Genomic DNA, 16,866 nt, shown 5'->3' on the forward strand with positions numbered 1-16,866 from the left:
CTTAAAAATAATCGGTACGCTTCTTTAAAAAGCTAGTATTATATTGTCAACTAGCTGACTTTATCAACGAAGACCACCGCACATATCGTCCTGTCCTTGAAAATATATACATCTTTTACTTGGTAAGTTTTGTTTTCAAGGTGCTTATTTACTTATCAATATTTTGGACCACATTAATGCTGAGATTACTTTACACGTTATTAAAATTTCTCAGACTAATCCTGACTTACATTGAAGACGAAAACAAATCTCAATGAATACCGGTTGATATATAGGTCATTTAGTATTTACCATTGGACATGATTTGTTTACATAATTTTGATTATACATAGCATTATGTCACTACATTAAAGTACTACACACCACGCACATCAAATATGTGTCAATAAATATTTCGTAACATTTTCATAGGAGACATAATATATATTGTAGCAATTAAGGACCCTGATCTCACAAGTGTTATTTGATCTTAATAGTTCTCTGACGTAATATAAACACAACAGAAAACAAATCTTCACGATTCTATATATCTGGGCTTCTCGGTCATGAAACATTTCTTAGTACAAATGTTGTGCTCAAAACACCAAATCCAGCATATTCATTGGGTAAAATTCTGATTCTGGGTACGATAATCGTTCTCAAAATGTCAGGTCCCTCATTATTATTTTGACGTTTCGGGGTAAAACTTAAGCTAAGGATGTATTTTAATACCTGGAAAGGTGATGAGCTATATTAAAGTCTGAAGTGTTTTACATTTGTTGTATCGGGCCTCTTAAACTTTACTATGCGACATGGGTTTTACTCAATATTGTTGACGGCCATACGGTAATCTATAGTTATTTTGTCTCAGGTAGAGAGTTTGACTGTTCCACTGGCATCTTTCGCCCCTCTTTTGTCTCAATGGCAATCATACCACATCTTCATATTGTTATAAATAATCTTATTGATCTAAGTTCTAATTCGTGGGAGCTGGAACCTAATTTATTTTTGGATAAATTTATTAATTTACCAATGGAGAATGTTTTAAAAAAGCATGGGCTAAATCATGTAAGTACCGAAACACTAACATCTGGTTAAAAGGTGAAATAAACTCATCATAGATACCAGGACTAAATTTAGTATATACGCAAGACGCGCGTTTCGTCTACAAAAGACTCATTAGTGACGCTCGAATAAAAAAGTTAAAAAGGCCAAATAAAGTTCGAAGTTGAAGAGCATTGAGGACCAAAATTCCTAAAAGTTTTGCCAAATACAGCTAAGGTAATCTATGAGGTAAAAAAGCCTTAGTTTTTCAAAAAATTCAAAAATTTTTAAACAGTAAAATAAATATAACCATATCAATTACAATTCATGTCAGACGCGCGTTTCGTCTACAAATGACTCATTAGTAATAATCGCTTTTACTTATAATGTGTAAGTGCTGTAAGGGAACCGTTACCTTTAAATTCTGTATAATTTTCTTCCTAGATATATAATCATATCTGTGATATCACTGTAATTGCTATCAATCTTGAAGTGGACTATCAAAGAGACATTAAATGTCGAAATCATGCAGTAGGTGCAGTGAAAAATATTTTATTTATTTATATATTATTCCACCATTTTCTACATTTGAAAATGCCTGTACCAAGCCAGGAATATGACAGTTCTTGTCCATTCGTATTTGATGTGTTTTGTCATTTGATTTTGCCATGTGATTATGGACTTTCCGATTGGATTTTCCTCTGAGTTCAGTTTTTTTGTGATTTTACTTTTTTTGTATACCAATAATCGTATTGTATGAGAAAATACTGCTTCCAATTGCAAATCTTCTAAATAAAATTTTCAATGGCTACGGTTTTTTGTTTTAGATTTTCCATTTCTCATCAACGCCAGTTTTCTTGTTAATATATAGTTTCAGGGTTCATAAGATGGCTTTGTATAATACAATCCTGATGGCAGTGTCTGGTATTCTTATAGGAATTTATTTTCTGCCATCTGAAAAAGATGTAGTTCTCGATGTAAAGCTAAATACAACATACGACTATATTGTTGGTAAGTATATATTTTAACTACTTATGCAGGAACAGGTAGGACACAATGTATATATGAAATTATCCAGCTGTTGTTTTAAATGAATTAATACAGTAAAATCACAAAAATAATGAACTCCAATAAAATTGTAAGCGGAAAGTCCCTAATCAAATGGCAAACTCAAAAGCTCAAATTCATAAAAAATGAATAATATATAACTGTCATATTCCTGACTTGGTTCAGACATCTTCTTATGATAACAGGTACACAGAGACCGGTTACACAGAGGCAGTTGTTCTTTTTAAGATAGTTTACAAGTGTGGACACAGATAAGTGTGCATATTATGTTTGGATGTTTGACAGAGTTTTTTTTTGGCAAAAAGAGTTCTCTGGTTTTCCCCTAAAGGGTTCTATGCTGAACCTGTATCAAATACTGAAAATAGCAGTGTCTTTTATTTAATATTAACTTTTAATGTTGAAGACTGACATAGAAGAGAATTTCTTTAAATCAGTGCTGATAGCTCATAGATTTCATTCAGCTAGTCATTGCTTTTAAGAGCCAGTCTGCCATAAAACAATGCAAAATCTCATATTTCGTCCAAATTTGTAGTTACAACTTGGCAACATTATATATATTTCCAAAATCTTTGGATATTTAGGAGTTAAGATATAAAAAAATTTGTTAATTCACTCTATTTTCCATTTAACAGCCTTATTTGCATATTTGTGAATTATTGAAAAAAAATGCAAAAATAATCACCATATTTAGGTACTTTTTAAAAGTTTCAAAAAAAAAACCAAAAAACAATTGAACAGTATTGCTCAATAGCACAGTATTGAACAATGAGTTTTAAGATCTTTGACCAAATTTAGGTTGAGTCAGAAATCCATATTAGGCCCAATAAAATAGTATGTGTGTTTCTTATTACATTTTTGAAAAATAGGATAGGAAGGTAGGGATTTTTTCTTTTATTTTATCGTTTCTTTTATCGTTTGTCGTCGTCATCGTCCGTTGTCGTCGTCCAAAGACTTTTGGTTTTCGCACTATAACTTTAGTATAAGTGAATAGAAATCTATGAAATTAAAACACAAGGTTTATAAAAGAAAGGTTGGGATTGATTTTGGAAGTTTTGGTCCCAACAGTTTAGGAATTAGGGGCCAAAAAGGGCTCAAATAAGCATTTTCTTGGTTTTCGCACTATAACTTTAGTTTAAGTAAATAGAAATCTATGAAATTTTGACACAAGGTTTATGACCACAAAAGGAAGGTTGGGATTGATTTTGGGAGTTTTGGTCCCAACAGTTTAGGAAATAGGGGCAAAAAGGGGCCCAAATAAGCATTTTTTTGTTTTCGCACCATAACTTTAGTATAAGTAAATAGAAATCTATGAAATTTAAACACAAGGTTTATGACCATAAAAGGAAGGTTGGGATTGATTTTGGGAGTTTTGGTCTCAACAGTTTAGGAAATAGGGGCAAAAAGGGGCCCAAATAAGCATTTTTTTTTGTTTTCGCACCATAACTTTAGTATAAGTAAATAGAAATCTATGAAATTTAAACACAAGGTTTATGACCATAAAAGGAAGGTTGGGATTGATTTTGGGAGTTTTGGTTCCAACAGTTTAGGAATAAGCAGCCCAAAATTAAACTTTATTTTATTTCATCAAAAATAGAATAATTGGGGTTCTTTGATATGCTGAATCTAACTATGTATGTAGATTCTTAATTTTTGGTCCCGTTTTCAAATTGGTCTACATTAAGGTCCAACGGGTCCAAAATTAAACTAAGTTTGATTTAAACAAAAATTGAATTCTTGTGGTTCTTTGATATGCTGAATCTAAATATGTACTTAGATTTTTTTATTATGGGTCCAGTTTTCAAGTTTGTCCAAAATTAAAGTTTGTTTGATTTCAACAAAAAAAAAATGAATCCTTGGGGTTGTTTGATATGCTGAATCTAAACATGTATTTAGATTTTTTATTATAGGCCCCGTTTTTAAGTTGGTCCAAATTGGGGTCCAAAATTAAACTTCGTTTGATTTCAACAAAAATTGTATATATGGGGTCCCTTGATACATGCTTAATCTAACCATGTATGTTTGGGCCCGGTTATCAAATTGGTCCAAATTGAGGTCTAAAGGGTCCAAAATTGAACTTTATTTGATTTCATCAAAAATTGAATTCTTGGGGTTCTTTGATATGCTGAATCTAACCATGTATTTAGATTTTGGATATTGGACCATAATAGGTAATGTCCAATTAAAAATTTAAAGTTTTTAAGTTTAAGTTCTTAGACCACATTCATTATGTGTCAGAAACCTGTGTTGTGTCAACTATTTAATCACAATCCAAATTCAGAGCTGTATCAAGCTTGAATGTTGTGTCCATACTTGCCCCAATGTTCAGGGTTCGAACTCTGCGGTCGTATAAAGCTGTGCCCTGCGGAGCATCTGGTTATAGTTTGTTCTTATGCTGTACTGTTACACCACTGCCCCAGGTTATGGGGAGGGTTTGGATCCCGCAAACATGTTTAACTCTGCAACATTCTGTATTGTAAACGTGTGTGTAAGTGTATGGATATTTCTGAAATTGTACCACAAGGTTCCATACAAAAAAATCAAGGTTGGGATTGATTTTGGGGGTTATGGCCTTAACTGTTTAGAAATTACGGGCCAAAAACAATACTTTTCTAATACTTTGTATAAATTGCATATTTTTTGCTCAATTTCAATTGGGTTTTATTCTTGAATTATTGGGGTTCTTTGATATGCTGAATCTAACCATGTATTTAGATTTTGGTTATTCGAATATAATAGGTAAATGTCAAATTTAAAAAAAATGAAGTTCTTAGACCACATTCATTCTGTGTCAGAAACCTATATTGTGTCAAATATTTAATCATAATATAAATTCCGAGCTGTATCAAGCTTGAATGTTGTATCCATATTTTCCCCCACTGTTCAGGGTCCACATCAGCAGTCGTATTAAGATTCGCTCAGTGAAACATTTTTTTTTCAAGTGTAATTAAGACAATAAATTGGGTTACCATGACCTAGATTTTATACTGGAATGTCTGATTCAGTGTTTTGTTTCTGTTCATTCCTGCTGTAGAGAGTGGATAAGCTGTCGTGTCCGAATGCTATTTCTTTATTAGTTTGGTATAAGATTCTAGCTGTGTCATCTTCTTATATTCTCATACTTGTATCAAGTTCTGACTTTTCACTTCATTTGGAAAATTGAAATAAAGTTAGAAAATTTATAAAAATCATATTCATATATACTCGGCATATGCAACCCATTACCACTTCGCCATCAGACCACAGAACATGAGTACTTGACTCGTGGCTTAACCTACTATCCACACTAACAATTTGAACCAAAAGGGTTCTCATTTTGTAGTGAGGTGAGGTGTGAGTTTTGATCATTCTTTAGAGCTTCATAACAAGTGTAGAATGAAGAACAGCAGTGTTGTTATAGTTTTATATATAGATATGTATCAGGTTTTTTACTTATTACCATTATTTTTTTTTATATTTACCTTCTCATGTTCATAAGGCAAAGTACACATGCGCTAACACTGAGTAGATACTACCATATAGGACTCATAATAGCTGCCTAAAATAAGTTTTTTTTCCACACCACAAACAATTCTACTAATTTTCATTGATAGTTTTGTATTTTAATGTCTTTAACCTATTTGGTATTCAAACAAAGTGCACCATGAAAAGAAATCCTCGCTCAAAACTCCGTTGGACCTCGGTCTACCGCACCCATTTAGATAAATATCTAATTTCATTCAACAAGTAATTAATTTCCTGCGAATAGGTGTCGCGGTAGACCACGGCAATGTACCAAATGGTCAATATTTTTCATCCGTGTAATGTGCTCCATGGGATATTTGAAAGGAGGCAATCTCATGGCATAGGAGAAAGAAAAAAGACTACATGTATACACAATTTGTCTAACTTTTTTTTTTTATTAAATAAAAAAAATAAACCTTTTAAATATAAGAGAGTTCATAAGATTGAAATATTCCACGTGGAACCCCTCCTTTTGCTCCATACATTTCTCCCCTTGAACAAGGCTTTCCAATTTAATATTGCTTTCTAATCGATCAGTTCATTGACAGGACGGGCAACTTTTTTTATTTAAAAATAAAATCTACAATGCTATTTTACACATTCTGTTGTCTGCATGGAGTACCCACCTTTACAGAAAGAAATATCTCATTTCTAAGATAATATATTCCTCCATTACGTGATTTTTACCACCTTGGACCAACATTCATAGAATAAATACCAAATATGGAAAGTGGAATTACAATTCAAAACATAAGGTCCGAAGTCACATAGAAGAAAAAGAAGATGTTTTTGTCTAAGGGTGCCAGTTGTACCTCTCTGCGTTTAAATTAAAAATGAAATATTTGCCACTCTACATTGTCTGCTTTTTGAATTTTAAACCTGAGTTTTCTATCTATTACATGCTAAGTAATCCTCGCTCAAAACTCCGGTGAACCTCCTATAGGACCAATTAAAAGATACAGATTTGATTTTAATCAACAAATTATGACCTACATGTACGTAACGCTTAAAACACTGCAATGTACCAAATGGTCAATATTGATTCAACAAAGGCAGTTTCTTTGCATGTATAAATAAATGACAAGTATTTGCTCTTTTTAACTAGAATGAAGGGTTTGCCACTTTTTCTCCTAATTTTTGGAAAATGACGCAGTCATTGTTCCATTACTGGCGACCTGAACTTCATTACATTTCTCTGCCTACCGCGCTTGGTTTCGTATTTACTATTTTCTATACAAACTGGAATCTGCTTGTGTTATCATTAATTATGCATGAGAGGTCATTGTGTAGTAATCAGCCAGGAACCAGTTTACAAACTAACTGGTTTCTGCTTGTATTCCACTACACTCGGACAAAGTGTTGTAGTTTGACGGGAACCAGTTTAGAATTTGTAAACTACAAAACGTAATCGGTTATTGTTCATTCCGTTTTGGTGTTTCATACCGACTTTTATGGTTTGAATAAGCTTAAGACCCTTCAAACATTAATGTGATAGGTATATTAAAGACTGTTTTACAAAAGGATGGAACTGTTTTGCTTTCAAAGTCGTACTATAGTGATATCTGTTATGTACGGATTTCCACTCTCACCGGTTAATTTCTTTTTTTACACGTGCTTTTGAAACTTCCTGTTTAAACATCGCAAGTTTTAAAATTGTTTTTTGAGTGAATTTAACTTATTTTAACAATCATGAAGCGTTCCCGAATCATTTTTCAATCAGTTTCTTCTTCTCTTTGATGATGGAAAATAGGTTTTTCTCAAGAAAATACCGCAAACGATCGCAGAGGAATTGAAACGTACAAGTCAAGTCGGCACCTGGTTAAATTGGCATCTAGACAAATCGGCACCTATTTGACGTCAATTCGGCATCCAATAATATTTGTTATAATATTTTCTATTCAATTAATTAATAACTGTTACCAAGTACATAGTGAATATGTTGTTGTGTATTTAGGTAAAGAACGAAACCAAAGTGAAATTATGTTGTTGTGTATAAAGGTAAACAACGAAGCCCTTACCCAAGCTGTTGTTTTAACAATTAGACAATTATTAAAAAAAAATGGAAAACTATGAGTCCCTTTCAATAAATCAAACTTTCATGCCAAATAATAAGCAAATTTAAGGGTTTTTTTCAGTAAAGTTTAAAAAGCATTAAACAAACAATCCTGTAAAATGCTCAACTGGTTTAAATAATGCATAAAAATATCCAATATCTCATGTATTAGTCCAAATAATTATGACGTCTGGCAAGGCTATTTTATTTTTTTTCTGTGACGTCTTCCTACGAAGTTCGTAGGAAGGCTTTCTTAGGAAGGCGTCCCAGAAAAAAATTAACATAGCCTTGCGGTCATAGAAAGGTGTCCCAGAATAAAATTAAAAAAGCCTTGCCAGACGTAATAATTATTTTGACTACTCATATATATATCATTAAAAATACACCAAAAATGTCATTTAGTTGAGAAAAATAAATATATACAAAATGTACAATGAACACCCAAAAATGTGAAAGTTAGTATTTAACTCTTTTTGCTTAAATACTGAAAAAAATTCTGGCAACCCCTTACTTATTTTTACTCTTTTTGCGTAAAATACTGTTAAAATATATATTTAACATGGGTGACGAATTGACTAGATCAGGTGTCGATTTAACCAGGTGCTGATTTGTCAAGGTGCCAATTTAACCAGGTGCCGGTTTGACTAGAATTCTTTGACAAATGTTTGAAATTACCTGAGTTTCATTAGACCTTTGATAACAGTAACAAAAAGATTATTTACTTAATATTTTGTGGTATCAGGTCTGTTCGTGCCCAATACACTTTCGCACCTTGCAGGTTCGCACCTCGCACGTTCGCACCCAAGGTCCGTTCGCACTCTACTCATTCGCGCTCAATTTTAATTCAAATTCAAGTTGAATAATTGGAAAATCATGATTGTTGTTTTAAATTGCTTTGGTGTAAATACTGAATGTTTTTATAGCTTGGTATGAGTAAAACATTGAAGATTTTAAAGGAAAAACACAAAAGATAATTGTTTTTAACAGCTTGGTCCCTTTGATCTGAAACAACGAAACAATAAAATATAGGAACCAAAATATAGCAATCCACTATTATAACCAAAACATAATAAAATCTATTCAACACCCAGAAAAAAACATAGTCAGAATCTCACTTCATTTTGAAAGAAGTCAATGAAACAAAGTTATAGCAATACACTAACCAAAACATGATTAAGAGTTATTCAACACAAAATAAAACGTTGACAAAATACCACTTTAATTAGAAAGGATTATTATTATTTTTAACAATACGCTATCCAAAACATGATTAAGATTTATTCAACACAAATAAAAATGCTGTCTCACTTTATTTTGAGACAATGACAACAATTATACTTATAAGAAAACACTTGCTTACAGAGTTATTAAACACAAAACCAATTAAGATTGGGTGCGAACATTTAGGGTGTGAAAGTGAAAGGGGGCGAACATGAGTGGGCGCGAACGGACCCGGATTCAGACTATGTACCAGTGAGAAATATACAAGCCTTTCTACGGTATTTATTTGTACAATTCAGGTAGTCTTGACCTATTCATTTGTCTTACAAAAACAGCCAGTTGTCACCTTCACTTCACACACACACATATATACGAATATCAATTATATGCTTACGATACATGTTGCATTGTTAAACTAATTACGGTATGTGAAAATCAAGACTTGCATAAAAACTATCCTAATATTAGAGACAGTGGCGTCATTTTTCTTCAGAGCTTTCAGCTCTTTGATTCCATACTGTTACAAGGGCAATGAAAAAAAAACAGTTTTGTAACTTTCAGCAGCCTGTGCCAAACAGGTACTTGTTCAAGTTTGTCTTTTTTTAAAATAGTAAGAATAGCCCGAACTGTCCCTATATCACAGAAATGTTGGATGGTATTGTGCCAGAGAGTACAATAAGCTCCCTCTCTGACCAGTTTGACTTTCTTTTTGTTATTTCCATGGACAAGTTTGATAAGGGAGATCTACGTGGAAAGTATTCCGTCCCGTTTTGTTTACAGGGAGTTAACGCTGCGCATGCTTCGATGAAGTGAAAGTAACGTTGCTAAGGTACTTATTTCTTAAGAGTGGTCGTAAGATAAGACGTAAGATTTAAACGTAAGAGCGATCCTAAGTTTAGGAATAAAACTTACGACATGTTTTCTGAAATTGTCTTTGGAGTGCACTTAGGAAAGTCTTAAGTATAACACTTAAGACTTAAACTTACGATGTTTTGTGAAATTGATTCCTGGATAATTGATATATCTCTTAAATATAACATTATCTTGTTATATTTTGCAAAGAACATCATTAAAAAATAAAAAAAAAAATACATTTTGAGATTTTTTTACCTTAAGGTGACTTCCGATACTAAGGGAGATAACAACATTTTACTGATGTAAAACTGGTTCCCGTTTAAAAATTTAGGATATATCGCCTGTATATCTAGGTCACGGTAACAGTTCCGATGTCGTCTGTTGTCAACGTGTGTAAACAACTTCCAAGTTACTGCTCATCGCTCAGAAGAAAGGAAGGTTTATCATAAAGGATAAATGCATGCGTTCTTTAAAAATAAAGAATATGAATAGCTTCAGCCTGAAAGTTCACACAGTCTAAAATGATTCTCAACTTATAATATCATATGATATAAGTTTTTGAGAGTTGGAGAAATTCGGCGTCCGATCACAGACAGTGATGTTTCGTTTGACGGAACCTGGAAAGAAGGTCGACGGCTAGCTCTGATGATCACCTAGCGCAGAATATGTTTGTTAAGATGCAAAACTGTCCCCTGCGGATACTGTCTGTGAACGGAAATACGACCTTCAAGGCTTGGACCAGGATGTGGAGGCCGTGGAGCATTTTGTCCATACCATATCGTTGTAGCTGCAGTGCATGTAACCTGCATATCATGTGTAACAGTGTAGAAACGAGGGGGTAAATGGGACTGGTGGATTTGTTATCAATTCAAAAGCTGCACATGGTAAGAGAGTTCAATTTTCACTTTATTATATATTCTCTTTTATAGACTTTACACATTTTACTGGTTGGAGAAGGTGTATGGTTTCATGTCTTGAATAAATGAACCTGCCCCACACCTCTCTTTTTCTTTCTTTAATTCCCCTCTATTATGGTCTGGGGTTTATGTGGTTTGAGGGTAAAAAGCTTTATTTTGAGGGGAAGTGCTGCCCAAATTTTTTATGAAGCTGGACTTAGTAATTTTTCTGGAATTTTGCCCCTGGAAGTTATTTATCATTTTTGCAATGTACACAAAGACATCTATACATAAGGGGCTTTTTAGTTTTGCATCCAAAAGGAGAGGATTATTTTGTAAATACTTATTTGGTAGCAATTATATAACCATAAATAAAATTAGATTTGAAAAAGTAAACAATTGCAGTCACAATGATTCATTCACAAAAATAATGTTTTACAAACTCAAAATATTAGTTTCCTTTATTTTATAATCAGAATTTTCATATTAAGTCATCTTTTGCATGTGATCAGAGACCAAGTGGTCGGAAACCTTACATATTTAGTCATTTAGAATGATGTGTAGAATGCAGGATAATGCATGAAGGCAAAAAAGAAAATTAAGAAGGGGTGCACCCACCCTCATTCCACATTATTAGAAATAAATGTGAGTCTGTGATCTATAAGAATAAAGGAAAACATGAATTCACCATCATATTATATAAATATAAATTGAAAAAATCAATTGTATATTCCAAATAAAATTATGAACTCAAGTCTAAATAGTTTATAGTTTATCTAATTAACCAATACATGTGCAGACTGACATTTCATATCATATTTTTCAGGAATGATACATGCAGGAATTTGTGCCACACATTTCAACAATTTCCTTAATGGATTGAATGTACTGTCTGTGAATTCATCAGCCATACTTAAAGAAAAAGGAGAATTAAACTGGAAAGAAAATATTTGCAGTTGCAAAAGAATCCTGTAAATAAATTCAAAAGAAGAAACAGTTTTAAACATGGTTAATTTAATGAATAATTGGAAGGTAATTAAACCTTTAGTCATATAATTCATAAATTTTCCTAAGTAGATATAAAGTAAAATGAGGACCATAATTATATTCATATTTGCACTTAAATGTAAGCAGTCATAAAAATGAATTAACAGATCTTGGTAATAATTTCAAGTTTAGGGTCAATATTTCAAATCAATTTTGTGGTAAAGCATTGTTATATATACTTGAAGACTTTCATGTATAGAACATGACAGAATTTGTTTCAACAAAAATATTGAACTAGAATTAGTTACATATGTATAATTTATTAAATGAAATCTATATTAATGTATAATTTCAACAAATTTAATGAAACCTATTTGGTTTTGAAAGCCTTTATACATATTATTATTACAAATTTCATTGTTAACAGCCTGAGTTTCCAGTTAATTTTAAATGTAATATGTTTTAGCTATAGTATTTGAACACTGCATGCACTTTCATTTATATATATTTGTTATCACTTTTTTTCATTAGGTTGAAGCTAGTTATGTTGCAGAATTGCAAATGTTTGGTACTGGTTGAAACTATGAAAGTAATACAGGTAAATTTAAAGAATTTAGACTTTAACTTTATTAATAGAAAAGATATTCCCAAATGTCAAGGTGAAAGTGGACATTGTAGATTCTGAACACCCATGTGAAAGCAACAGTCTTCTATGGTGAGAGGATGCCATACTTAGCAATGCTCTTGTTATTATATGGAATATGGCTTTTTTTATCATTATTTTCACTATTTTGATATTGAACAACCAACATTGATAAAAAGTAATATAAAACTCTCACTTTTTATGAATCCTATATTATCTGATTATATTAATTTACTTATTTAATTTTTGTTATATTTGTTATCAATTGTAGGTCTCATGGTCATCATTTAACAGCAGGTTATTAGCAGCAGTTTTGTAGAAAAATGAAGGATGACTGTCAATGGTAAATACATACATTTTAGGATAATTACATGTAGTTACCTTTGAAAAAAAACTTAGGTTCCATTTGAGACTTTTTAATCTGATAATGGTGTTTTGCAGGCATTTATAACATTTCTTTTTGGACAATATATTTAGTAGACTCAACTATAAAATGTAGGATCATGTAAACTTGTACACAGATGTCACTGACCTACATTTTCCACTTCACTGACTTTGGTTACATTAAACATCCAATTTCATATACAACAAATGTATATCTCAGCAACTAAAAGGTGTCAGATCATGCAAACTTATATATACACTCTCAGAGTATCAGTAAGTAACTCAGCTTCCAGGCAAAAGAAGGTCACAGTGATCCACATTTTACACTATTGATTTGTACTTTATTTTATAATTTAAATACAAAGTATATTATCAAGACTGCCACTGGTTCTTATGTGCCACAATTCTGACAATGAAGATAACTATGTGATGTAGATAACTTATGTTTATTTCAAACTTGGTCACATGCTGTATATATGTAAATTTTTACCAAAAAGAACAGTTCAACTGTTTTGATTTAAGGTACACATATATGGTAAAGGTCACACCTATTAAATATACATGTATACCTTGAATTTATTTGCATTGGACCCTATAATGCTCCCTATATCATTTATATTGTCAATTATTGCATTCCAAATTGCCATTGTTCACAAAACAAAAACCACTAAAAAGAATGGCCATCATATGCAAAAGCAATATAAAATGCATACCCATCAGCTGACCTAATTATTGCAATCACTTCAAAAACCTGGCCATATATCATATTATAAAAATCTTAATGAGTACCTTTGTTAGTCAGGTATAATATAATCTTTTTAAATTGATGTTGTAATGCATGATTGGATTAATTTTGCACTCACTGAAATATTATATAGATTTAGTAGTTTATTAGTATATATTACACCTTTTCATTACAAATAAATAAATTAAACTTTCAGGTAAATGCAGCAACAGAATGTTCCCCTGGAAAATTTACGTAGAAAATTTGGGAAAGTATGAATAAGAAATTAGAGAGGCAAACAGATAACCAGAAAACAAAGATTTTGAAAGAAAAGAATTGCCACTAATAGTAATATGCTATATCTGACTGGGAGCAACATGTACCTATTCAATATGGAAGGATTGATAATTTTGACTGAGAACACAGTGAACTCTAATAATGCTATGACTATCAATAAGTACTTGACTGAATCAGAGGAGTAAACTATTTACACATTTGTAAATATAACAGTTATATGTTTGCTTGATTATTGAGGCATTCAAAATAAAGAAAGTTGAAAAACCTTTGAAAAAGTTATAATTTCATCATTTTTTGGTTATGTTACTATGACAACTGAAATATATAATGTATTATCATTATGCTTCATCAAACTTAAATCAATAATTGTGGAAAAGGTGACAAAGTCTTTTTTAATCCATTTACTTGCATGACTGTTACCTATGAATCAATAATTTAAAAAAAAATATATTTGGTGATTTTCGCTAACTTCTGAGTAATTTATTTTGCTCATTTAAGACCACAGTAATGCTAATATAAGCTGCATTACAATGTATCATAATATTTGTTTACATTTACATAGAAGCCATGTGTTGTTGGTCTGAAATCATGGTATTTGATCTGCCATTGTCTGTTAGGTTGTTAATCTTGCACATCAGAACAATGCAAAAACTTGAATTTTCCAACTTCATGTCCTGTTGTCATGGTAACCGTTGTTCATAGAAACCAAAAAATTGTTCTCATTTGATTGCCTTGTGAAACTGTATTATTCTGTGTTAGTTTAACAAAGGATATGACAACATATATCACACTTTGATCACCGATGATGAAAGATATACAAAAAACTGCTGTTGATCACTGTTTCGTTAGGGGTCACAAAAACATTTTTCGTGCAAAAAATAGTCTGGTGACCCATATTTTTTTTAATTTCTTTTTAAAGCTCATTGTTATGACCATCTTATGTCAAATTTAAAAAAATATTCATTGGACCATTTTTTGGGAAATTTAAGAAAAATAGAAATTTTTAACAAAATCAGTGTTTTTTTTGGTGGAGCAGTGTTGATGAAATTAGAGACGAAATCAATGAAAATGAATAAAACTGCCATTATTTGTGTTTTATTTACATTTTAAATAATAATTTTGTAATAAATGAAGAACAAACCCTTCAAAATACTTTCAAAGGCTTGAAAAAAATCCAGAGTTTCTACATCAGGTATGTATTTATGCATACACGTGATGTACCAACTTTGGTGACCGTTACCATGGAAACGAGTCTGGTGACATACTATTTTTAACTCAAATTTTCATAGAGGCCATTGCATAGTATATGTATGCAAATTTTAAGAAAAATTCAATGGTGAAAAAAAATTTGCTATATCTGTAGGGATCCACCTTAAGGATAATAACTTGTGTATAAGTATTTCAATTGCTCTGATATTGTACCACAATGTTTAAAACCACAAGTAGAAGGTTTGGATTTATTTTAAATAATGGGTTATGGGTTCAAAGTTAGGAATTAAGGGCCAAAAAGAGGCCAAAAACAAGCATTTTGCTAGTTTCAAGGCAATAACTTGTGTGTAATTGTATGGATCTCTCTATAATTGTACCACAATGTTTCATATAACTAAGTGGAGTCTGGGATTAAGTTTTGGATTAATTGCCCAAAATATGTAGGAATTTGGAGCCAAAAAAGGGCCAAAAAGAAGCATGTTTCTAGTTTCCAAACCATAACTTGGGTTTAAGTGTATGGATCTCTCTGTAATTGTACTACAAGGTTCCATACTACAAAGGAAAGGATGGGATTGAGTTTAAGGGTTATTGCTTAAAGGGGGGTTTCAATAAGTTGGGGGTGGGGGTTTACCTTTTTTAAGGAATTTCTGTTTTTTCAAAATTTTTCAAATTTCAAATTTTGAAAAGTTTTAAGAAAAAATCTTCAATTGCACAGTATTGGTCAATATATTTGTTATATCTTTGACCACATTCACTTTGTAACAAAAACCTTTATTTTGTGAAAAAATCAATCACAATCCAAATTCAGACAGCATCATGCTTGAACATTGTGACCAAATTCAATTTGCCCAAACCGTTCAGGGTCCAACCACTGCGGTTGTATAAAGCTGCGCCCTGCGGATCACCTGGTTTTCACATACTTTCAATTAATGACAGTCTTTTGAAAAGCATGTTATATGAAACAGAGATGTGAACATACTTGTACTTCAAAATATCTTTCTCTTTGAAACTTTTGATTGGAATGAAACCAATTATAGGGGCAATCACTCATTGAGTGTCTAGATTAGAAAGTTGTGTCGATTAGAGCGTATGTAAAAAAATGTGGCCATTTTTTTTTATCTACAAAAAAAGTTTGACCCTCCTTTAGATTTTATCATTTGCAATCTTTCTCAATGATAATTTGCGGGCGGGAATTTGAAGGCCGCCGAATAATTATTTTTAATGCATTTCTAATGGGAAAAATAAAAATAATCGGGGGGTTCACTGTGGCTTTCCATAAAAATCATATCCATTTTAATGACAATGTTTGATCAACAGTTTAAACATTTATCTGTGTATACTTCTTTTTATTACATGTGGTTATATTATTGAAATATTTGTGTTTATCTCAGCTGGTAGTAATAGGCCAACTGTATCTTACATGTCTTATTCCCAAGCCTCAAATTGCAAGAGTTTACATTCTAGGAGGAAACTTAACATTACTGTTATGTCCACTATTCTCCCAGAATTGACATAGGGATTGCTAACTGGTTCATTTCAGCGTCACACAATTTTAGTTGCAGTTTTATCAGGAACTATTCGGAGTCGTCTCTTTATATTTGGCATAAAGCTTTATCACAATATACAAAATATAGCACTTTTCTAGGTAAGACACACAATTATATGATATTCACAAAACTATCAAATCTTCCTCTTTTCTGGAGATAGATAACATGAATGTACAAGGCTGCGCAGTTTGTACAATTTTGTCACATTTTCATACTATTTTAGAAAAGAAAACACCCCGATTTCATCTGAAAGAGACGTGCTTAGAATTTTTAGTACTTTTACAATAGCTTTTTGTGTAAATTGCAAGGGACTGCATTCATGTTGAGTCTCTTTCTTTTATATGTTAAATAGTTTAATGAATCATTATCAAAAACAACATGTTTTAAAAATTTAAGACTGAATTCAATTGTGGCCATTTTGAATTTAGACAACAAGGGTCTAAAACTCATGATGATAT

At 31.8% G+C, this 16,866-nt stretch overlaps 1 protein-coding gene and 1 long non-coding RNA gene across 4 annotated transcripts in view; both read left to right on the top strand.

Annotated features, from left to right (window-relative positions):
* The window catches only part of LOC143048201 (glucose dehydrogenase [FAD, quinone]-like), a 33,290-nt gene continuing 16,424 nt past the window's right edge, over positions 1-16,866 (top strand). For 2 of the 3 annotated variants that reach the window (XM_076221737.1, XM_076221739.1), the window contains exons 1-2: positions 1-122; positions 1,895-2,034. In XM_076221737.1, the coding sequence (XP_076077852.1) occupies positions 1,911-2,034 (124 nt within the window). In that variant the 5' untranslated portion in view covers positions 1-122; positions 1,895-1,910. The remainder of the gene's footprint in view (positions 123-1,894; positions 2,035-16,866) is intronic. The other variant, XM_076221738.1, reaches the window with a different exon arrangement.
* Positions 10,128-13,748, top strand: LOC143048200 (uncharacterized). Its single transcript, XR_012969763.1, has 5 exons — positions 10,128-10,605; positions 11,444-11,649; positions 12,136-12,202; positions 12,519-12,590; positions 13,573-13,748. It is a non-coding gene; the product is annotated as an uncharacterized LOC143048200 (long non-coding RNA).

The sequence above is a fragment of the Mytilus galloprovincialis genome, chromosome 10 (genome assembly GCF_965363235.1).
Source record: "Mytilus galloprovincialis chromosome 10, xbMytGall1.hap1.1, whole genome shotgun sequence".
NCBI lineage: Eukaryota > Metazoa > Mollusca > Bivalvia > Mytilida > Mytilidae > Mytilus > Mytilus galloprovincialis.